Here is a 23,923-nt window from a genome sequence, read left to right as displayed (position 1 = left end):
AGTCTGGTGACGTCAGTTCTCTGCCATAATGGTGTCTCTTGCAAATGGCGACAGTTCGTTTCCCTTTGCCGGGCGACCAATGCAACGGGTGGGTCCTTACTGTCTCTCTCAAGCCCCGTTTGGAACCTGTGGCCACTACTTATGAAGGCTCGGTAGGCATTTACCTCCGTATGATGAGAAGGGCTAATCAGTTGTTTCAGCCGGATGGATTAATGCTGATTCACAGCTGTTTGTCTCATCTTTTCAGACGCGGCGGCGCGGGGCTCGGAGCATGGAGCGGCTTACTCACTTCCCGCAGCCATCTTCCTCTTCTCGCTATTTCGGGATGATGGCGGGGTGCTCACTCCGCTCCCTCCGGTGTGTCTCAGCCTTGGGCTCCCACGCCTCGCTCCGCCGCGGCCTCCACAGCCAGCGCCGCCCCGCCACTCTCTCCGCCCCCAGCGTTCCCGGCTTCTCGAACAACCAACTCTTACAGTAACTTACAGCAACAGAGACTAATGCTGTTCCAAGAGAACTCACTCAGAGAGGCATTAATCCCTCTGAACGACCTGATCACCTCTTAAAGGACCCATCTCCCAGCACCACCACAATGGCAATCAAGTTTCAAAGGGGGAAAACAAAGCAAAACCAAGTTTCAACATGAGTTTTGAAGGGGACAAACCATATTTAAGCAGGAAGTCAAAGATAGCCACACTGAAGCCATTTAGCCTTATCAGCCATTTAGAAAGAGTCTATGCAGGAAAGAGCTGGCACAGGTGAGTGTTGGCTGCAGTATGGTGAGCAAAGCAGAGGGAGGCTGGGCAAGGTTAGGAAAGGAGCTAGAGGTCAGCACCAACATGTATGGGAAGGAGGCTCTGAGCAAGGGAGGAACACAGTCACTCTGGTGTTAAAAATATATCTCTGGCTGCAGTGCTCAGAGTGGAGTGTGGTGAGTAGTGGCAGGAGGAGAAGCAAGAGTCCACTGCACAGTTTAGGAGAGATCAACCAAGGAGACCCCAGCTTGTTTTCCTTTCCTAAGGATTAAACACATCGAACACCTTCACCTGCCTCCTACAGGGAGCTTGCTGTGGTGGTTAGTTAACTTATTACTGACTACTATGGTTTGGTATGGTCTGAATGTGAACCCTAGGGTTCATGTGTTGAAATTTAATCCCCATTGTGAGATATTAATAGGGTGAACATTTAATCCATCCATGCTGTTTAGAGGTAGAGCTATGGGAAGCAATTAGGATTAAACAAGTTCATCATGATTGAATCGCGGTGGCTTTATAAGAAGCGAGAGAAGAGAAAGACCAGAACACACACACACACACACACACACACACACACACACACACTCACACACATCTATTGCCATGTGATGTTCTGACCTATCTTGTGACTGACAGCAAGAAGGCATTACCAGATGTGGCCACATGTCCTTGGACTGGATCCATGAGCCAAAATAAACCTCTTTTATTTATAAGTCACCCAATCTCAGATATTTCATTATAGTAACAGAAAAAGAACTGATGTACTGACCTGTTGCCCTAGGTTATCAGTTAGGTTTGGGCTGGACTGGGGAGGCGCTGCTTCCTAGGCAGTGCCTTATTATAAGTAAGTATAGTATAACAAACTACAGCCAGTCATACAGAAGTGAGGCTAGAACTTATTGACCTTGAAAAGAGCAACAGCTCCTTCAGGCCCTGGTTGCCTTGTTAACCTCTCTCCCAAGCTCCCCTTCCCTCTCCTTTGGCAGAAGGAACCAGTGGTAAACTGAACAGGAAGGCAACTAGTGTGCCTCTTGATCAACAGTTAATAATGCACAACTAGTCAAGGTGCTAAGTAGCCTTAAAGTGACACTAAATGATATGACTTTGTTGCAATAGTTTGATTTAACATTGAATGGAAGAGATGGGGAAGTTTGTATATGTGTGTGTTTTGTGGTTTGGGTTTTTTGTTTGTTTCTGTTTTTCTGTATTACTGGGGATTGAACCCAGGGCCTGGTGCATGCCAGGCACACACTGTACTACTGACGTACACCCTAGCCCTTTTCATTTGATTTTGAGACAGGGTCTTGCTAAGTTGCCCAGGCTGGCCTCAAATTTGTGAACCTCTTGCCTCAAATTTGTGAACCTCTTGCCTCAAATTTGTGATCCTCTTGCCTCAGATTCCCAGTAGCTGGGATTGCAGGTTTGCACTACTGTTCCCAGTGTGTATATGTTTTAATATAAAGAGTCTGTCATTTTGTAGCTTCAGACTCCGTGCTATAATGAATTTCTGATGATTTAGACTCAGAGCCAGATCCCCATATTAGCTGGGGTGGGGAGGGAGGTGGAGAGCTAAGGTCAATGGTAAGTGGTGTGGGGCTGCAAAAGCTGCAGTAGAGGCACATGGGCACATTGGAAGTGAAGCCTGATGTCCCGGTCACCACAGATGGATGTTTTACTAAGTGTCAGAAACCTGGACAAGGGAACAGGCTTCATTGAGTCGGCATCCCCAAGGCACTAGTCCCTGACTCTACCAGTGGTTGCTACATAGCCTGATTTGAGGGTCACTGGCTGGCCCAACCTCTTCAAGTTACAAGTGGGTGATTACTCATTCAGGGCTTCCCAGTGGGTTGGTGGCATAGCCAGGGCCAGACCCCAGGTTTCCAGACCCCCTGGCTCCTGACATGCCATCACCTGAGGCTGTAGCTTGAGAGGGAGGTGGAGGAGGGGCCTGCCTGGTACCAGGACTGGGCCTGGGTCAGATAGACCCAGCCCTGTTTGACTTTAACAACCCGGAAATAAAATAAAACAGCCTTTCCTGCTTAAACCCCCGAATGCAGTGAGGTGATGCTGAAGGTGTGTCTTGTGTTTCAGAACCACAGGAAGGAAGCAGACCATTGTATCACTTGTTGCCACCATGTTGGCCGCCCGCCTCTCCAGGACCCTGTCACAGCTCCCAGGAAAGACTCTAAGTGTCTATGATGGAGAACATGGAACAAGGTAAGCAACGAAGGGTGGAGTGACCTTGAGGGTCTCGCTTTCCCCACCTGGGTGATGCTGGTGGTGATGAGTCCCGCTCTCAGCGATGTCTCCATGCCAGCTCCCAGCAAAGGAAACCAAGAGGTGTCCTCAGAGGGAGCCCTTCCCAGGCTCACAGGGCAAAGAATAGCTCTCATAATGCTCTCTAAAGCCATTTTTCTTTGAAATAACCTTAGAATTATACAAAAGTTGCAAAAAATATTATAAAAGCTCCCAAATTCCCTTCACATCACTTTCCCAAAGGAAATAAACCATATTACAATGATCAAAATGAGGAAATTGCCATTGATACAATACTATTAACCCAGTTACAGAATGTTTTCAAATTTTACCAGAAAGGGCCAACTGATAGATCTTTCTGTGGTCTCAGAATACAACCCAGAATCCCATATTGCATTAAATGTCATGTCTCATTGGTCTCTTCCTATTGTGGCAGTTCCTTGGTCTTTTTCGTTCAGGACCTAAGCATTCTAGAAGACTATCAGTCTGTAGAATCTCTCTGTCTGGGTTTGCATATTACCTTGTGTTTAGAGTCAGATATGCATGGTTAGCAAGGAGCCTGCAGAAGGAGGTGTACCTTTCTCAGCACATCACATTGGAGGCACACAGTATTCATGTGGCTCATTTCTTTTGTCTTTTTAAAAATTTTACACATAAAGTCAGTTTGTTAAAATGTCCAGAGACTTCACTGAACTGTTGGTGTGATTTAAAAGAAGTATTAAATAAGTGAAGGGTTTTTTGTTGTTGTTGCTTTTGTTTTTGAGGCATGTTGCCCTGGATGATCTTGAACTCCAAGGCTCAAATGATCCTCCTGTCATGGGCTCCTGATTGCTCAGATTGTAGGCATGTGCCACCATTCCCTGCTGAATCTTCTTAGAGAACTTCTGGAATTGCCTTCTTCCAGGGAATTCAGTGGGCTCAGCTGCATTTTCCTCTTTTGCAGCCTGAAAAAGGAAAAAATAAGTGATACCTTTCTGTTATATTTGAGGAAAGTGAGACTGGATGTCAGGTTAAATTCAAGTTCCAGTAGCTAGAAAGCTGAGTGTCTTTAGAAGCACATATATAGAGAAGCTTTCTGCAGAATCTTTTTTTGTGTGTGTGTGTGTGTGTGTGTATGGTGCTAAGGATTGAATCTAGGGCCTCAGGCATGCTAGGCAAGCAGTCTCCCACTGAGCCATATCCCCAGCACATCTTGCAGCATTTTCTTAAAAAGCATTTGCCTGAGATCCAGAGCAGAGATTCAGCTTGGAGATGGGCTTCAGCTATCAGAGGTCACTCTGAACAGGGAACCATTGAATTTGAGAGAGCACAGAACCTTGTTCCTTTAAAGGACTTTTTCAAAAGATGATTTTCTGCATTATTATTATTATTTTGTTTTTTGGTATCCAGAATTGAATCCAGGGGGGCTTAACCATTGAGCCACATCCCCAGCCCTTTTAATTTTTTATTTTTTTTTTACAATATCTTTATTTTGTTTATTTATTTTTATGTGGTGCTGAGGATCAAACCCAGTGCCTCACACACGTGCAAGGCAGCCGCTCTGCCACTGAGCTACAGCCCCAGCCTTATTTTTTATTTTTGCCAAGTTACTTAGGGCCTCACTTGTGATCCTTCTCCCTTAGCCTCCCAAGTCACTGGGATTACAGGAATGTGCCACTGTGTCCAACTTCAATTTTTTTTTTCCAAGTGATTCATAAAAAAAAAATGGCAAAATCTGTCTCACAGGTTGTTTTTAGAGATTTATGGTAATTGTTTTATATAGAAGATAAAATAATCCCAAAGGACATTAAACTACTTTTACAAAGGTTTTGATCTCATAGGAAAGTTAATTAAGCTTCTTGTTCATTTGAAGGGAGAGAAAAGCTGTCACAGGGTCATTCTGAATCTTCTGGGTGGATTGAAAAGTAGCCTAGTTAGGTCAAGGGCCATGGGGTGGGTGGCCAGGGACAGAGCTGAGTCAGAATACATTAAATATCCTCAGGCTGGGCTGGGGATGTGGCTCAAGCGGTAGCGCGCTCGCCTGGCATGCGTGCGGCCCGGGTTCGATCCTCAGCACCACATACCAACAAAGATGTTGTGTCCGCCGAGAACTAAAAAATAAATATTAAAAATTCTCTCTCTCTCTCTCCTCTCTCACTCTCTCTTTAAAAAATAAATAAATAAATAAATATCCTCAGGCATTAGCAGAGACCAGGAGGGAGACTCAGGTGCAGAAAGAGGCTGGCACAGTGGGTGATGACAGTATCAAGGAAAAAAACCGGAAAAACTGGCCTGATCGTCTGCTTCAATCTCAGTTGGAAAGGGCTCATACTCCAGACCCTACCTGTAGGTGAATCTTCCTGCTCTGATAGCATTTTCATAGTGACCTTACAAAGTTTGCATGCATTTGAATGTGTCGAGCAATGGGGAAGTCAGTACCTACCCCAGCAGGCCTCCCATATTTGGACAGCTCTGTGTACAGTCCTTCATATTGGAGGAGCCCAGGGGACAGATATAACACCAAGGGCACACCCCTAATGTCCCAATCTTCAGCCACACCCCACTCAGCTACACTTACCATCTAGTAAAGCAGTCCTTTCAAATTATTAATCCATCAACTGGATTAATCCAATGATTAGGTTACAGTTCTCATAATCTAATCACTTCACCTGTGAACATTGACACAGGAGCTTTTGAGGGATGCCTCATATCCACATTACAACAGGTGGCTTACCCATACATTCTCCACCCGTACTCTACTTTCTGGATCTTGTTACATGCACCAGTGCTTAGCTCTGTCAGTCCAGGTGTGACACATAGTACTCCAGGGGTACTTGCCCCAGAGAGAGTGGAAAAGGACTCTTCTAGCCTCATCCTGGGTTCCTTCCTGTCCAGCCTGGGCTCACATGGCTTCTTGTGGCAGCCACATCATACTTGTGATTCATGACTGAATTTTTTCATGGATGCTGCTGTAAGACCACATTCCTCCTAAGCTGTCCTTGTACCACTGTCTGTTTCTTCTGAACTCCATCTTGTTGGGTTTAGTCTGTCAAATTCACTCAGTGGCTATTCTCAACAAAAATCTGGATTACTGGTTATTATTACTAATTTGTGATGGGAGCAATGAAAAAGATAGAAACACGGACTGGTAAGATAGGGAAAAAAGCCGGAACAATAGCCAGGCACAGTAGTGCACACCTGTTATCCCTACTCGGGAGGTTGAGACAGGAGGATAGCAAGTTTGAGATTAGCCTCAGCAACTTAGTGAGACCCTGTCTCACAACAGAAAATCAAAAGATTGGGGATGTAGCCCAGTGATAAAATGCCCTGGGGTTCAGTCCCCAGAATGAATGGATAGATAGATTTTTTTAAAAAGAAGTCTAAGCTAATGCCCTGGTCAGCAGGAGATGGAGGTGGGGGCACCTCTTAAATGCAGCCAGGCAAGCCCCTGGATATCAGGGCTCAGAGGGGCAGCAGGATCCTCCATAGACCCTTGAGGAAGCACTAGATGCACTTCTTCCACCCCTCTCATTCTGGTTTAGGCAGAAATAAGGAAGCGTTTGTTCTCAGAATCTAATGACACCCCTCCCACCCCCAGCCCTGTCCCCAGATTATCAAAAAGGGCACTGACTGTCTGGAAATGTAATTTATCTCACCTTCTGGCCTAGTATAGCTGTCAGTGCTTGTCCAGCAGAGGGGACCCTCCAGGGAAATACACAATCTTCTCCCACGGGCTTTGGGCTAAAACCTTGGGGCCCTCTCGGCCCTGGTAGGCCAGTGTATCAGTTAAGACTGCAGCACACTAACAGTAGTAGTAGAAGCACTCAGAAATCTAGGACTGGTATGACTATTGAGGACCCAGGTTACTTATTTTTTCCCCTAGGGAAAAAAGTGGTTTTTGCCCTTTTAAGGAACTAGGCTTTTGCTTTTTCAATTATTTTTGTGGTACTGTGGATTGAACTCAGGGCTTCACACAGACTCAGGTTCTCTACCACTGAGCTACCTCCTCATCCCTTTTTATTGTTTTATTTTGAGACAGAGTCTTGCCAAGTTAGCCAGTTGCTATGTTGAACTTGTAATCTCCCACCTTAGCTTCCAGAGAAGCTGGGTTATAGGCATGCACCACTAGGCCTGGATTATATTTTTAATTTTTGTGGTGCTGTGGCTCAAACCCAGAACCTCAAGTGTGCTAAGTCTGCAATTCACCACTGAGCTACACCCAGAGCCAAAGTAGTTTTTGACTTCTGGTTGCAGGTTAGTCTCACTTAGAGCACTGTGGGGAGAAGAATGCTTGTGTGCCTCACCCCTGGGGATTCTGACTTAACTTGTCAGAAGGGCAGGCATGGGAATAGTTTAAAAAGCTTCCTTGTAATTTCTTTTTTCTTTTTTTTTTTTTTTTTTTTTTGGTGATGCTGGGGATTGAACCCAGGACCTCACGGGTACAAAGCATAAGCTCTACCACTGATCTATATCTTCCCTGTTAGTTTTGAAAATTGTCTTATGGAGAACCTAAACATATACAAAAGTAGGAAATTGTATACTGATCCTTTATGTACATATCACCTGGGCTTCCATAACTACACTGCCAGTGCTCTCTGAGTCACATCCGCAGCCCTGACTTGAATGGCACATTTTTATAAATTTTTAAAAAATGGACTATTTTGAATAGGTACGATATCACATGACACAAAGTTCAATGGCACAAAATGGTAGGCAGAAAAAACAAATCTTTCTCCCATCTCTTCTCCCCTATTGCCAGCTACTCACTTGCCCCTACTTCCTTCACTTATTATTATTAGTTTAATATTAATTTTAAAACTAACAGAGGGGCTGAGGGTGTGGCTCAGTGGTAAAGCATGTGCTTAGTGTGCTCGAGGCCATGGGTTTCATCCCCAACACTGCATATAATAAAAAATAAACTAAAGGAATTTTCACTTCTAGAAAGATAGAGTAGATGTACTTTTCTCTATTCCTCCTGCTTAGTACAGCTAAAAACCTTGGATGTTATATGAAATGAGCATAAAAAGGCTCTAAAAGATGGAAAGAAGGCAGACCAGCTAGGGTCCTTAGGATCCAGGGAATGAAATAGTCATTTTCTAGGTTTTCTTTCTATTTCACATATGCCAGACATCGAGCTGAAGCAGCTGGCAGCCCTGAAACACCAATGAGCTCAGACACAAAAAGACCCAACAAAAGCTTGCTCTCTCTCTAGCCAAGGAACCAGCCTAGCAAGACACAGAACTGTTAGTCAATGATGGCTCTATTCCAGTCAAACACAGAAAAAGCTGTGGCCTCACCCGTTTCTCTCCAGCAAAGGTCAGTGAGGAGCCTAGACTTCCACCTCACCAGGCTGTGGAGAGGGACCCCAACCCCCAACTAGGGGCAGCATCAGAGAAAACCAAGGAGGGACCAGGACCACCAAGCCCACTCAGCAGGAATAGGCACCTCTGTTTTGCTCTTCAGGAGGGGGAGTGTCGGAGGAGACCTTGTGGAGGGTAGGACGTTCTCCATCACTCTCAGTGATGAGACACACTCTCCTGTAAACTCTGGAAGCAGAAACAGGACACTGTGACTCTACCTGGCCAGGGAGGTATCAGTGGAGGCCTGGTTGGGGAGCCAGAACTCTCACCTCCACCCAGAAGTAACTCCCAGCTCATTCTATGCAACTGGTATATCCTGATTCCAAAACCAAACACAGTACCAATAAAAAGATTAAAGAAGGCTACAGACCCAAATTCCTCATGAATATAGGTGTAAAAAAAATCCTTAAAATATGAGCAAATAGAATTCAGCATTGTTTAGAAAGAATTATAAACCATGAGCAAATGTGTTTGTTCCAGGGATGTCAGAACAGCTCATTATTTGAAAATCAAATTAGTGAACTAAAGAAGAAAAATGGCCTGATCCTATCTATCAATGAAGCAAAAGCAAAATTATCAATCACTTATGATGCAAATGCTCAGAAAAATAAACAGGAACTCCCTGACTACAGTAAAAAGCATTTACAATAGACCTGCAGCTAAGATCCACACTTTGCCCTGAGGTGGAGACGTTTATTCACACCACTTGTCCAACAGAGTGTTCAAGTTCCAGCCAGGGCAATAAGACAAAAAACAGAAATAAAGTCATACAGATCAGAAAAGAAGAAATAAAAATGTCCCTATTTGCACATTACATAATTATTTACATAGGAAATCCCAAGGAATCTACCCGCCCCCCCCCCCCCACACACACACAAAGGCAAACAAACTCTCAGAACTAATAAGTGAGTTTGGTGAGGTTTTAACATACAAGATAACACAAAAATCAATTGTATTTGTGCCAGGTGCAGTGGCTCACACCTCTAATCCCAAAGGCAAACAAACTCTCAGAACTAATAAGTGAGTTTGGTGAGGTTTTAACATACAAGATAACACAAAAATCAATTGTATTTGTGCCAGGTGCAGTGGCTCACACCTCTAATCCCAGTGGCTTGGGAGGCTGAGGCAGGAGGATTGCCAGTTCAAAGTCAGACTCAGCAAAAACAAGATGCTAAGTAACTCAGTGACAGCCTATCTCTAAATAAAATACAAAATAGGGCTGGGGATGTGGCTCAGTAATTGAATGCTCCTGAGTTCAATCCCTGGTACCTGCCTCCAAAAAAGAAATCAGTTGTATTTGTATATACTAGCAACAAACATGTGGATACCAAAATTTAAAACAATACCATTTATGATTACTCAAAAAAAGCAGGGGTGGGGGCAATGTGTGTTTGCAGTTTGAAGCTCAGTGGTATAGCACTTGCCTATGTGTGAAGCCCTGGCTTAAATCCCCAGCATTGCAAACAACAGAGAGAAGTACTTAGGTATAAATAAAACAAAAACATTCCCAGAGTTTGCTAAAAACTACACAACACTGATGAAAGAAGTCAAAGACTTAAATAAATGGAGTATTCAGAGGCATCTTCAACAAAGTGAGGATGTCAGTTCTGTCCAACTGATTATACAGGTTTAGCACCATTTCTATCAAAATCCCAGTCACATTTTTTTTTGTAGATAAAAACAAGATTATTCTATCACTGATATGGAAAGCAAAAAAAATGGAATTCTAGAACAACTTTCAAAAAGGCAAATAAGGTAGGAGCACAGAACAGATAATCCAGAAGTAGACCCACACAAATATATTCAACTGGTTTTTGACAAAAGTTCAAAAGTGATTCAATGGAGGAAAGATAACATTTTTCAAAACATGATGCAGGGGCAACTGGAAATTCATAGGCAAAAACTATCCTTTGACCTAAGTCTCATGAGAATAAACTCAAAATTGTTCATGGACTAAAATGCAAAACATAAAACTATAAAAGTTTTAGGAAAAAACATGGAAGAAAATCTTCGGGTTCTAGAAATAGGTCAAGTGCTGCAAGACCCATAAAAGGAAAAGTTAATCAATCAGACTACCAAAATGAAATAGTAGGCAGGTGCAATGGCACAGGCCAGTAATCCCAGTGACTTGGGAGGCTGAGGCAGGAAGATTGCAAGTTCAAGGCCAGTCTCAACAAGTTAGTGACATCCTGTCTCAAAATAAAAAAGGACTGGGGGTTTAGCTCAGTGGTAAAAAGTACCCCAGAGTTCAATCCCTAGTACCACAAAAAATAAAAAAATAAAAAATTTTTAAAAAGGAAAAAGAAAAAGGAAGAGAAACAGTTTTTTCCTGTATTTGATCCTGTTATCCTCATAACAGGATCAAATAACAAGTTACAGACTAGAAGAAAACATTTGTATATCACATATGTAACCAAGGTATCTAGAACATCTTAAGGATTCTCAAGATTCAATAGCAAAAGGCTAAATAATCCATTTAAAATATAGACAGAACACATGAAGAGAGGGCATGCAGGTGGTGCTGTGGTCTTAGTGTTTGTATTCCACCTAGATTCATATGTTCAAACTCTTATCCCCCAGCTGTTGGTATTAGGAGTCAGGGCCTTTGGAGGTGACTAGATCATGGACGTGGAACCCTTGGCATGGCATTAGTGTCCTTCTAAAAGAGGTCTAAGACCTCCCCTTCTGCCATGTGAAGTTATAGTGAAAAAGTCATCAGTGTATCTAGGAAATGGCCTCTTACAAGATATAGTCTGCTGATACTTTGATCTTGTTCTTTCTGACCACCAGAACTGTGAAAAATGTTTGCTACTTTATAAGCCACTTTGTTGTTTGAGCAGCCCAAACTGATATTTTGTTTCAGTTGCCCAAACTAAGACAGATGGCAAATGAACACAGAGATGTTCCACATCATTAGCTATTAAAGAAATGCAAATTAAAACCGCAGTGAAATCATCATTACACAGGTTTCAGCATGGCTAAAACAAAAATTAGCGGCACTATTGAATGCTGGCAAGGATATGGGTTACTACATTTCTACTGGGAATGTCGTATGTGCGCTCCAGCCACTCTGTAGCTATAAACAATTGAGCAGTTTCTTTAAAAACTGAACATACAACTATCACATGACTGAACAATTGTACTCCTGGGCATTTATCCAAGAGAAATAAAAAATGTAATGTTTGTACAAAAACCTGTCTTAGAATGTTCATAGCAATTTTACTCATAATAACTCCAAACTGGAAACAACCCAGAAGTCCTTCAGTAGGTAAATAGTCAAACAAATGCCCAAGCCACAGAGCACTACTTAGCAATAAAAAGAGAAAGCTCCATATATACAACAATCTGCGTGGATCTCCAGAGAATTAGTTGAATGAAAAAAGCCAAACCCCAAAGATGACTTACTGTTTTCTGCTGTTAGTATAACATTCTTAAAATGACAAAATTATAGAGAACAGATTAGTGGTTGAGGAGGGTAGGGTGGGAAGGAGTAGGAGTGGCTCTAATAGGGTCATAGGAACCATGTAGTGGTGTTGGAATTGTTCTGTATTTTTACTGTTTCAATGTCAATATCTTGGTTGTGATATTGTTGTATGATTAGTTGTTTGGTTTGTAATATTAGGGATTGAATCCAGAGGCACTCTACCACTGAGTTATATTTCCAGCCCTTTTAAAATTTTTTTTTATTTTGAGACAGGGTCTCACCAAGTTGTGCAGGCTGGTCTCAAACTTGCAATCCTCCTGCCTCAGCCTTTTGAGTCACTGGGATTACAGGGGTGCACTATGACACCCTGACTTTTAGTATAGTTTTGCAAGATGTTATCATTAAGGGAAATTGGGCAAAAGGTGCCTAACATCTTCCTGTTTTCTCTCTTTTTTTCTTCCTTTCTTTCTTTTTATTACATAAAATAATTTTTTATTTCTTCATAATTATACATGACAGTGGAATGTATTTTGATATACTATATGTACATGGAGTATAATTTCCCATTCTTGTGGTTGTATACAATGTGGAGTTACACCCTGTATTATTTCTTAACTGCATATGAATTTACAATTATTTTAAAATAAAATGGTTAATTAAAATAACTATGAAGAAGCAGCATTAAATTCAGCAGACACTGAATTTGTAGAAGGCTTTAACAAAGATATATCTCTGAAAGAACATTTCACACTTGAATTGGTCTGAAACACTGCCTGTCTGTGTCACCTTGAAAAACAGGAAGTAGAACTTTATTGGAGTGGGACACCAGACAGTCAGGTTTTGGCAGGGCCTCCCAGCAAAAGTGCTTCCGGGTTGGCTTTATTCTCAGGATGACTTTTCCTGTACAGTAGTTGCAGTGGCTACTGCAAATGCTGGCTCACTCTCTACCAGCCTAGCCACCTGGTGGAAACAGGGCTTCTCCCTCAGCTTTACTAGCAAGTTGTCCCCAGAGCCTGGAGTGGGGGACATGGGGCTTTAGGCTAGGCTGGCTGAGCATGTCCTAGTTACTTCTTCTGCAGGAATGAGGTCTAGGGTGGGAGCTTAGCCTCATGCTCATGACTTTTTTTTTCCTTGCAGACGCACACTGTTGTTTTGCTCTACCTCCTTCACCTGTATCAGGCGCCGGGCTTACGCCAGTGAGGTGGACCCGGTGAGTGGAAGTCCAATTCCCTGGGAACCAGCCAGATGGTCAGAGCCCTTCCTTCTGGACCCCAGCCCCTGAGCCATCCTCACAGTAGGGTCTTAGTATGTTAGGATACTGTGAACCACTTTCTCATTTATCCTTACCCTTAAGCCCCACATCAGTAGTGAGACCAAAACTCCCAGACCTGCAAGGAGCTGTGATGAGGTACTCCCGCCCCTCTCAGCCAGGGAGATATCATGGAGACCTGCTGGGGAGCCAGAACTCCCCCCGACCCAGCAGGTTGGGGCTTAAGAGGTAGACTCTGAAATCTCTCTGCCCTGGTTTCCATTCTAGCTAACTACATAGGTCATTGAAAACATGTCTTTTTTCTCACTGGTAACAGGGTGCAGTAATCATGCTTTCTATGTGGGTAATTGTGAGATAAGAAGGACACTGAGCCTTTCACACAGTCAGTATTGCACTTGAGAAGCAGAGCTCTGATGATGAAGATGATGACAATGATGATAATAGTGATTGTAACTGAGGGAACTGAGATCCTGAAACCAGAGGTCATTTCCCCAAGCAGCCTTGATAGTTGGCGGCAGAGTCTGGGTGGAACCTGGTCTCCTGATTCTGACTCCAGGCTTTTGCAGTACATGTTGTAGTTTACTGTTTCTCCAGATAGCCCAGCCAAGAGTGGAGGGCCAGGCCTGGGCTACTCAGCACTAACTGTTACGATCCAGAGGGTAGGGGACCTGGTCACTCTGCCTTGGGACCCTGCATTCCTAATTTGGGGTCTGACCTTCTAAAATAGGTTGGCAGCAAAGCTGTCCTGATCACAGGCTGCGACTCTGGATTTGGGTTCTCCTTGGCCAAGCATCTGCATTCGAAAGGCTTCCTTGTATTTGCTGGCTGTTTGTTAAAGGTAAGAGAAGACCATTTTCTTTACCTTTATCCTTTATATGTAGTTACTCTTTGTAGCTTTTTTTTTTTAAATTGCTTTTCTAATCACTGGTTCATCTTTTCCTTAAAATAACCTGTACCTTTCCCTTCTGGCTTCTCATTGTTCTTCATAGCTTTTCCATCCATCCATTCAGCCAGCCAGCCAGCCATCTCTCCATCCATCCATCCATCCATCCATCCATCCATCCATCCATTCCTTCATTTATTTATTTGCCAAGTGTTAATGATGTGCCTGACACTTTGCTAGGTGCAGTAAAAGAATAAGACGTGGTCTCTGCCCCAAGGAACTCACTGTCTGGTGGTGAGAGGACACCATGCATAGTCACAGCTGAAGAATTAGAATGAAGAGCATTCTCAGGGACGTGCAAGAATGTTCAAGAGAGTACAGAGAAGGAAGGGACTGATTCTGGCAAGATAGAGGAGGTGACATTTGTCCTGGGCTGTGGAGAATAAATAATGCTTTCATCAGTGGAAACTGGGAAGAATGACCTGTCAGACAGAAGGACTAACCCAAGCAAAGTCTTGGAACCATGAAGCTCCTTTGGGACATCAAGAGAGATTTAGGGTGTATAAAGGGAAGCACTGGGACATGAGGCTACAAAAGTAATTAAGGGACTGTTCCCCTGATGTAGAGATTAGTTTAACTATCGTTACAATCTAGTTTTGTTTTTTTGAGCACTATAGTTATATATAATAGTTGGTTTCATTTTAGACAAAAATCATACATTCATGGAATTTGATTTAGTCCATTTCAGTCCCCATTTCCCCTGCAATCCAGTTTTTTTTTTGGGGGGGGGGGGTACTGGGGATTGAACCAGGGATACTTAACACTGAGCCACATCCCCAGCCCTTTTTATATTTTATTTTGAGACAGGGTCTCACTAAGTTGCTTAGATCCTTGCTAAGTTGCTGTGGCTACCTTTGAACTGGCGATCCTCCTGACTCAGCCTCCTGTGCAATCTAGTTTTAAAGCATGCCCTTCATTTAGTATTTTCCCTCTTGACCATTTATAGTTAAATCCACATCTACCTCAAGCCCTCAGGTTACCATTATTATCTCTTTAGATTTGTTTTTTCTGGACATTTTACATACACACAATTATATAATCCATAGTCTTACACCAGGCTTCTTTTACTTAGCATAATATTTTTGAGATTCGTCCATGTCATAACATGTATCAGTAGTTCATTCCTTTTCATTGCTGAAAAATACTCTACCATATGGATATGCTGCACTTTTAAAACTTCCATTCAGTAGTTGATGAATATTTGGATTAAGATATTTAGATTTTTGGTCATTTTGAACAATGTTTCTATGAACACTCACATATGTGTCTCTGTGTAGACATGTGTTTGTACCTGGTTCCTTTTACACACCACAATCTGGGGATTAGGTGTGCTCATTGCTAAGAAGCACAGGGCATTGCTGCTCCTTGTTCTTCTCAGTGGACAGAGCTCAAAGATGTCATATCTAATCATATACATATATACAAACTATGTCTATTTACATAGGTTTCTCTAGAGTGTTTTTGGTTACTGATTGAAGGTATACAAAGTAATATGTTTAAAAGTTAGTTGGATTGATTTTTGGTTTTTCTTTATCTTTGTATTATTAATTTAAAACACAGTATGGTTCACTTTTTCATTTGTATTTTGTTTTCCCCCATTCTTGTTGGCTTAATTCAGTTTTTTTAAAAATATTTTTTAGTTGTAATTGAACACAATAACTTTATTTTATTTATTTGTTTTTATGTGGTGCTGAAGATCGAACCCAGTGCCTCACATGTGCTAGGTGAGCACTGTATCGCTGAGCCACAACCCCAGCCCCGACTTAATTCAATTTTTGAATATGTGAAACATTAACCATAAAGTCAAAACTATACAAAAAATACAAAAACAAAAACAAACAAACAAAAAAAAAAAAACCCAGGTAACTAGAGTAGTTACTTGTCTCATTATCTTTTCTACCCCATTCTTTCATTACCCTCTTCTTACACAAATTGGAATGTTTGCATAGTGCCTAGATCTTTTGTGCTCTTTTTTTTTTTTAACCTAACAATACATATTGGAAGTCCCACTGTGTGACTTCACAGAGCTCTTCTTCACTTTTTTAGGGTCTTCACAGTACTGCATTATGTGGATGGATTATAATTTACTCCACTAGTCTCTTATGGAGGCACACTTAGGTTGTTTTCTCTATTTTGCAATTACAAATAATGCCACAATGAATAACCTTGTACATATGTAGTTTTATATTGTTGGGAGTTTATCTTTAGGGTAAACTTCTAGGAATGAGATTGCCCTTAGGTTAGAAGGTAAATAAAATATGCTGTCATTTTTAAAAGATATTTCCAAAATTTGTAGGGCTTATATAATTTTATATTACTATCAGTACTGTAAGTCAGTGCCTATTTACACACAATGTTACCAACAGCTTACATTTGTGCTTTAGATTTTTGCCAATCTGACAAATGAGAACTGTATTTCAGTATCGTTTTGATATGTATATCTTTTTTGAGTGCCCCACTCCTGTTCTTCAAGGGCAGAATGTAGACACTGTACATATATATCACCTGTGCTCTTATTCTGTTGGACAGAAATTAGTCACACAACCTTACCTGGCTGTGAGAGAGGCTGTTGAATGGAGTAGGTATTCTAAGATAATATGTACCCTGCTTAAAAAGTCACGGTTTGCCTGCTATAGAAAGGAAGAATGGGTGTTTGGGATAACTTGTTGTCTCTGCTCAGTGGGTGAGACATTTTCTATTTTGAAAACTAGAAATCCAGATGTTAGTCAGCTTTCTGTCACTATAATAAAAAACCAGAGGTAATCAACTTATAAAGGGAAAAGATTCTTTTTGGCTCACAGTTTTGGAAGTTCCAGTCCACGATTGGTGGAACCTATTGTTTTGGGGCTGTGAGGCAGCACATCATGGTGGGAGTATGTGGTGGAGCAGAACTGGTCACCTCATGTCTAGGAAGCACAGCTAAAGGGGAAGGGAATCATAATTTCCTTCAAAGGCATGACATCTCACTAGGTCCTGCCCTCTAAAAGTTCTACCACTTCTCAACATTGTTACCCTGAGACCAAGCCTTCAACACATAGGCCTTTGGGGAATGTTCAAGATTTAAACTATAGCACCAGGGAATGATTTGTGTGTGTTTATGCACATGCACGCATTCATACATGCCAGGATTGAATCTAGGGCCAAGAATATGCTAGGCGGCAAGTACTCTACCACTGAGCTATATCTCCAGCCCAAAGAATTTTTCATTCTAGCTTTAATATTTTTATAAAGATAATCTCTCATGCTGGACACACATCTATAATCCCAGCAACTCAGAAGGCTGATACAGGAAGATCAAAAGTTTGAGGCTTGCCTTGACAATTTATTGAGATCCTGTCTCAAAATAAATAAATAAATATAAAGGGCTGGGCATGTAGATCAGTGGTAGAGCACTCCTGGGTCCAATCCCTAGTACCACAAAAAACAATAAAATATTATCTCTGTTCAATGTAAATATTCAATAAAATAAATAAGAACAAATAATAAAGCAATTCACATTGCCATCCTTTGAACATTGTTTCAGATCAGTGGTTTGTCTTTTGAATCTTTACTAATTTTGAATTATAAACATAATACAATATATTCATAACAAATTCAAACAATATGGAAAGGAATGACATAAAAGAATAAGTCTTCCCAATCTGTTGCCCCAAGGTAACTTAAGTGAACATCATCTGTGACTTTTGCTATTAAAAACAAAGCCTCAGCTGGGGATAGAGCTCTGTGGTAGAGCACTTGCCTATCATGTGCGAGGCCAAGGGTTCAATCTCCAGAACCATCACCACCACAAGAAAGTGTGAGTAGCCTTTCATGTATATCTTTACATGTTTTTGTTGACAATGCTTTTTTTTTTTTTTTTTTTTTTTGGTACCAGGGATTGAAGCCAGGGGCTCTTAACCACATTCCCAGCCCTTTTTTATACTTTTATTTTGAAACAGGGTCTTGCTAAGTGCTTAGGGACTCACTAGTTGCTGAGGCTGGATTTGAACCTGTAATCTCTTGCCTCAGCCTCCTGAGCCACTGGGATTACAGGCTTTTTTTATTGGCAATTCTTAGGAAAAAAATTTGTAGATGTAAAAGAACTAGTTGGGAAGGCTTTAGATTGACTCCTCCAATGGGCTCTCCCCGTGTTTCCTCCCTCAGTGCATTGAAGAACCTGCTTGAGATGATGAGTGTGGCATGCTTGGACCTGGATTCTCTGCACAATGTGGACCTGCCTCTGCAGTCCTGGCAGGAGCTGTGATGCCACAAAATCATTTGGTGCCTTTAAAGTCCCTTGTCCTCTGTTTAGCACCGGTGCCATCGTGCTGGTTTGTCTAGTGACACAGGATCACAGCTTGACTCCACAGCACAGGGCAAAGGCTGCTATGTGCTGCTGTGTGCTGCAGAAGGAGGACCTTCAAGGGGATTGAGCAAACACTGACCCAGAGATTGAGCAAACACTTCCCTTCCCTGGCCCTCAATTTCCTAATGATCTTAAGCCTTTCATGATCTTAGGCCCTTCCATTCCTGTAGCTATGATTCTATGATTTGGTGATGGTACCCACAAGTAACACACAAGATTATTGCTAGGTTGGGTCTGTTGAAGTCTACCTACCTTATGACTACTTCTACCTGGCATCTCACAAGTTATGCAAATCAGAGTGGCTAAGGACATAGCTTAGTGGTAGAGCTTGTGCTTGGCATGCTTGAGGCTCTGGGTTTCATCTCCAACGCTATGTGTGTGTGTGTGTGTGTGTGTGTGTGTGTGTGTGAGAGAGAGAGAGAGAGAGAGATCCTTGATCATTTCAGCATACACACACACACACACACACACACACACACACTATACACCACTGTAGCCTATACATACTACATCCTGTTTCTCCATTCCCCTTTAGGGTTGTTTATACTTGATATTTTCACATATTTATACACACACACATCCCATTTTCTTTCAATCCACCTGCATTAGGTTTTGCCCTATCTTCTCTTTATTTATTCAACAAATTGTTGTTGAGCACTTACAATGAGCAGAGAATTTTCTCTGTTGGACATACTGCATACAATTCAGGGAAAAGTTTGTGCCCTTGTGGAGTTGACATTCTATGTCAGGAATGTAGACAAGGAATGAGGTAAATAGTAAGTTGCTTTTCTGTGGGATGACCAGAACTATGGAGAAAAATAAAGCAGGAAGAAGGCAGAGCATGAGTGTGGTAGAGGGACACAAGACCTCACCAAGAAGGTGCCTTGGCACTCCCTTGCCAGAAGGGATGAGGGAGCAAAGGCTGCATATATCTAGGGGACAGCTAATCCCCAGGCCCCAGAGGAAGGGAGCCCGGTGTATTTGAGGCCACTGTGGCTGGTGCAGAGAGGAGACAGGAACAGCAGAGGTGAGGGGGTGCAGGGAGCAGATCTTCTATACACATCAAGGCTTGATGAGAGGCAGTATTTCATCACCATCTGGAAAGACAAGTCCTATGAAGTGAGTGGAGATGGCATGTCCAGGTACCACCATTGTTTGAGGTGCCTTGGTACCCAATGCCCACATGGAGGAAGGAGAGATGAGCTGGGAAAAGAAGGCAGAACCCAGCCAGGAGGGCCCCACATGTCTCTGACCCAGACCTTATCAAGGATGCCTGTGGCCTCCATTTTGCTAAATGCAATGACATTTTCTCTGACCACATTCACCCAGCAGCAGCTTTGGACCAGATTAGCCACTCTTGCTTATAACACTTTGCTTCTAGACTTTATGTCCTCTGGGTTCTTCTCATTTTCTTCGTTGGATCCTCCTGCCCATCTTGGAAATGTTTCAGTGCCTGGCCAGCTCCTCTCTCTGCAGGTTCCAATACATGTGGTAAGATGCTCACCTATGACATATGCCACATGTCCTTATACCCTGCCTGCAGTGTGAGACTGCCTGATCCTGTGTGCTGAGGGACTGACTCTGCTCTACCAGGATGAACCCCTCACTCAGTGGTTTGAGAGGCTAGAGAGTGGGAAGGCTTGTGAGCTGTCCCCACTCTGATCTCAAGTGAAGGGCAGTGGGCTTCAAGAGAACTTCCAGGAAAGCTACCACTTGTGCCCTGGAGTCTAGAGTGTGATGCTGATGTTCACCAAAATAAGTCTAAAGGCCTGGGAATGAGGCTGGAGTGGCTCATCTGTGAGCAGAGCCCACAGCTGCATAAGGAAAGGGCTATCCTTCTGCCCTGCAGGACACAGCTGTCTGGGCCTGGTGGACAATGGGAGATCTGACTGGAGTTATCTTTAGGGCACTTGCCCAGGAAGACCGTTGGGAAGGTCTGTCCTGAGGCCCAGGGATGAGGAAGAAGATGCCCAGCTGGAAGAGGCATTCTCTTGACCATAGGATGATAGTCAGAGGTCTCCAGAGTTAGTTAGGATCTCTGCAGAATCCTCAGAAGTGCCCCAGGGAGGAAGAGCCAGCTCTTGGGTGTCTGCCAGGTCAGGGCAGCAACAGTAGATCATTGCCGGCCCCTGTGCCTAACCTTGGGAGGGTTAGAGAGAAGAGAATAGGAGAGGAGGAGCTAGAAAGTGGGGAGAAAGAGGGAGAAAGAACCTCTGGCCTCCCATACTCTTTCTGGCCTAGTGAGGGGTTAGCTTCGAGTAGGATACAAGTTGGGAGTTTGGGTGTCCACACAGGTTGGGCTGGACTGGAGTTATTTGATTTGTGGACTGAGCCGGACTCCACCAAAACAAAGTGCCTGCCTGTATCTGTGAATGAGTAGAAAAACTCTTAAGACTTACCTGAAATTTCATCCTGGGGTGGAAGAAAATAGCTGACAGGTGAGGCTGAAGGGATAGAGAGGAAGAAGTGGATTGATCAGTAAACCAAGTACACCAGCACCACGTGGCAGGACCAGAGCTTGTTTCTGGACATCAAGACACAGTCCAGCAGACTCTGGAGGCCTGTTGAGGAGAACCAGGGAGTTCCGTGGCTGGGCAGTGAGACCTTGGCTTGAGTACAGGTGAGTCCTTAAGCGGACGGGCTGCCATCATCTGCAGCCAGAAGCAGCAGGTGGCTTGGGAGGCTAGGGCAAGCTCTCGCAGTCTCTGGCCCTTTGGCATGTCTGACAGGATTAGCAGTAGGCTGCTCAGGAGCAGGTGAGGGTTCCTGGGGAGGGTGGGGAGGTAGTCCACATGCTGAACCCGAAGTGGTGAGCAGTGGGATTAACCCTTTATTTCCTCTCAGAGAAAGCCCTTTATAGGCAAGCGGCCAGATTGAATTAGGCTGACTTGGACTTAGGGTCTTCCCCTGGGGACTGCAGGGACATCGTCATGATGTTGGTTTGAGGTATGAGGAGAGATCTGGTGTAGGGGTCAAGAAGGGCTGAGCAATGGCAACAGGTTTAACAAAGTCCCCAGAGGAGGAAGGCAACTCAGATACCTCTCATGCATCAAGGTTGACGCTCTCCATAGATGCTAGCAACCCCTTGTCAGAAGACCTCATGGGCTCTGCTCTGAGGGGCGTCTGTGGGGCCACCACATGGGTGACTATGCTAAGCAGGATTTATGTTTTCCTGGTGCCTGTATGCCATCCATTGAAAAGAGGTGTCTGTGGACACTGCTCCTGGCTCCCTGGTCTTGGAGATGTCATTCCGGAAGTCCTTTTCTGGTAGAGCCCGGTGAGAGAGTGACAGCACAAGGGCTTCTGCCCTAAAGATCAGATACCTGTCATCTTGGGGGCAAGGAGATTGACTCATCCGGGGGATTTTGGCCTGAGCCTTAGGCCTACCAAGCCTCCAGCTTGGCTGCTCTGTGTAGAGGGGACTGGGTGTAACGGGTCTTCCAGGCTCCAGGCCTGGGCAGAGACTCATGAGTCCTGACACTTTGCTTTTTCACTAGGGAGGCTTGAGATGAAAACCAAGCTGTGAGATGACGATAGTTTAGGGCTGGAAGAGATGATGTCAGAGGGAGATCAACCTGACCCCCACACCATCGTCTTCTCTCTCCAGCCTCATTGCCTAAACTCCTCCCTGGCAGTCCATGCCATCTCCAGACTGAGAAACTCACCCCTCATTTTGAATTGAACTTAATTCTTGGCCCTGGTTATGTTCCCTGGGAATGCATAGAGCAGGGCATCTTTAATCACGTCCCCCTAATTCAGAGTAATCGTCTCCAGCACCTTTGGCTCCACGATATGGTTCCTCCACTATTTTCTCCTCCCTCCTTTTGAAATTGCATGATATGGATTCCCCAGCCCAGGGTAGGGCCTGCCTGGTACAAACCACTTACAAGATTCAGTCTGAGGAGAACTTTCCAACCCTGACGTGCTGACCATCCTGGCCTTCCTGCTGTGCCATGGTCTGGGATGTTTGCTTCAGTGCCCCAGCAAGCCCTGGGCCAGGGAACAGGCACTTCTCCTCTTACTTCATTCTCTGGCAGCTACTCTGGTCCTCCTGTCAGGGCATCATTATTCCATGCACCACTCAGAAAAATCACTGCCAATTAAGTTATGATTGGTGAAGATTAGTTTTTACATCAAGTATAGGTCATCCCTATTCTGAAAAAAAGCATGCCCGCGCATAGGATGAAATGTGGTCACACAAGCCACCTTGTGACGTGAGGGCTAATGGGAGAAGGCATATCAGGTGTTTAGTGTGGTGTTTGGCACCATACACACTCAGCAAATGATTCTACTTTTATTAAAACCCTGTAGGTGGTGCATACCTGTAATACCAGTGGTTTGGGAGGCTGAGGCAGGAGGATTGCAAATTCAAAGCCAGCCTTAGCAACTTAGTGAGACCCTGTGTCAAAATAAAATGTAAAAAAGGTCTGGGGATGTAGCTCAGTGGTTAAGCACCCCCAGGTTCACTTCCTAGTACTAAAAGAAAGAAAACCTCTGTAGCAGCTGCCCAGTGCTCCCATGAAGACCCTGTCCACCTCTCCAGCCCTCCAACCCCCACTTCCTTCTGTCTCTGCACTGACTGCAACAGATGGCTCACGGTGGGGTCCTCTTATCTCTTCCTGAAGGGCTCCATTCCCATGAGCCCCCTCTTGTTCATGTCCTCAGATGTTGTTGCCTTTGGAAGGTGTCCCTACTGCCCTCCCTCTGTGCTTCTGCCCACCTCCAACAGGATCCCTACAGCCAGCACATCTGTCAGCCTGCTCATCTGTCTCCTTCCCCAGAACGTGACTCCAAGGACAGGGACACAGTTAATTTATCTTCATGTCTCTCGCTTCTCGCAGTGCCAGAATACGACAGAGGCCTGAGAAATGTTTGCCAAATGAGTGACAGTTTTTCTCATGCTTAATAAAACTTGAATTTGTGTAGTGCTTTATAGTTTAGCAGGTTGCTTTAAGATTTCTTTCCTTATTTTATTAATCTAATCACTGTTCTTATTTTACAGCCAGAAAAACTGAGTCTCTATTAGGGACACACCTGAGGGCACAGAGCCTGGTTACTGACTAAACTGGAATTGGAACCTGGCTCTGGCCTCTTACCACGTGGGGCTTAATGGGCCCTTCTGGTCAAAGACAGCAAACTGGCAGCCTCTGTCATACATGGCTTGGGGACATGCTTAGGCCCACATAATTTTTTCCCTCCAAGGTGAATAATTTGTCCAAACATTAAAAAATTAGACATAATACCAATTACTAGCTTAAAAATCTGAGCATCTGGCAACTCTGGGCTTTCATACTCAAAAGAGTAGCAACTGGCATGTGCTCTACTGCTAGGGTCCAATACCCACCCAAGTCTCTGAACTGTCAGCGTGGCCATGGAGCAAGGTTTTTGTCCTGCTCACAGTACCCCTGTAGCACTTAGCTTGATGCTTAGAAGTCACCAGTGGTGGGGGGCAGGTGATGAACTACCTGCTGGTGGGCCAGCTTGGCCACACCTCCGGAGAATACCACGTGTTGTTGTCAGTAAACCCGAGGCTTTGGCAGGGACCCCGGTCAGCCCCTGCCTTGGCAGTGTCCTCATTCTAAGTCTGCTCCAGG

General features: G+C 43.8%; 1 protein-coding gene across 2 annotated transcripts in view; it reads left to right on the top strand.

Moving 5' to 3' along the window:
- Positions 1-23,923, top strand: part of BDH1 (3-hydroxybutyrate dehydrogenase 1) — a 50,131-nt gene that overhangs the window by 15,428 nt on the left and 10,780 nt on the right. For both annotated transcript variants that reach the window (XM_081302835.1, XM_081302836.1), the window contains exons 2-4: positions 2,844-2,969; positions 12,909-12,981; positions 13,769-13,879. In XM_081302835.1, coding sequence (XP_081158961.1) covers positions 2,887-2,969; positions 12,909-12,981; positions 13,769-13,879 — 267 coding nt within the window. In that variant the 5' untranslated portion in view covers positions 2,844-2,886. The remainder of the gene's footprint in view (positions 1-2,843; positions 2,970-12,908; positions 12,982-13,768; positions 13,880-23,923) is intronic.

This window comes from Spermophilus citellus, assembly GCF_964194105.1.
Source record: "Spermophilus citellus genome assembly, chromosome: 7".
In the NCBI taxonomy this organism is placed as follows: Eukaryota; Metazoa; Chordata; class Mammalia; order Rodentia; family Sciuridae; genus Spermophilus; species Spermophilus citellus.
The sequence above is the reverse complement of the archived record's forward strand: the minus strand, read 5'-3'. Positions and strand labels throughout refer to the sequence as shown.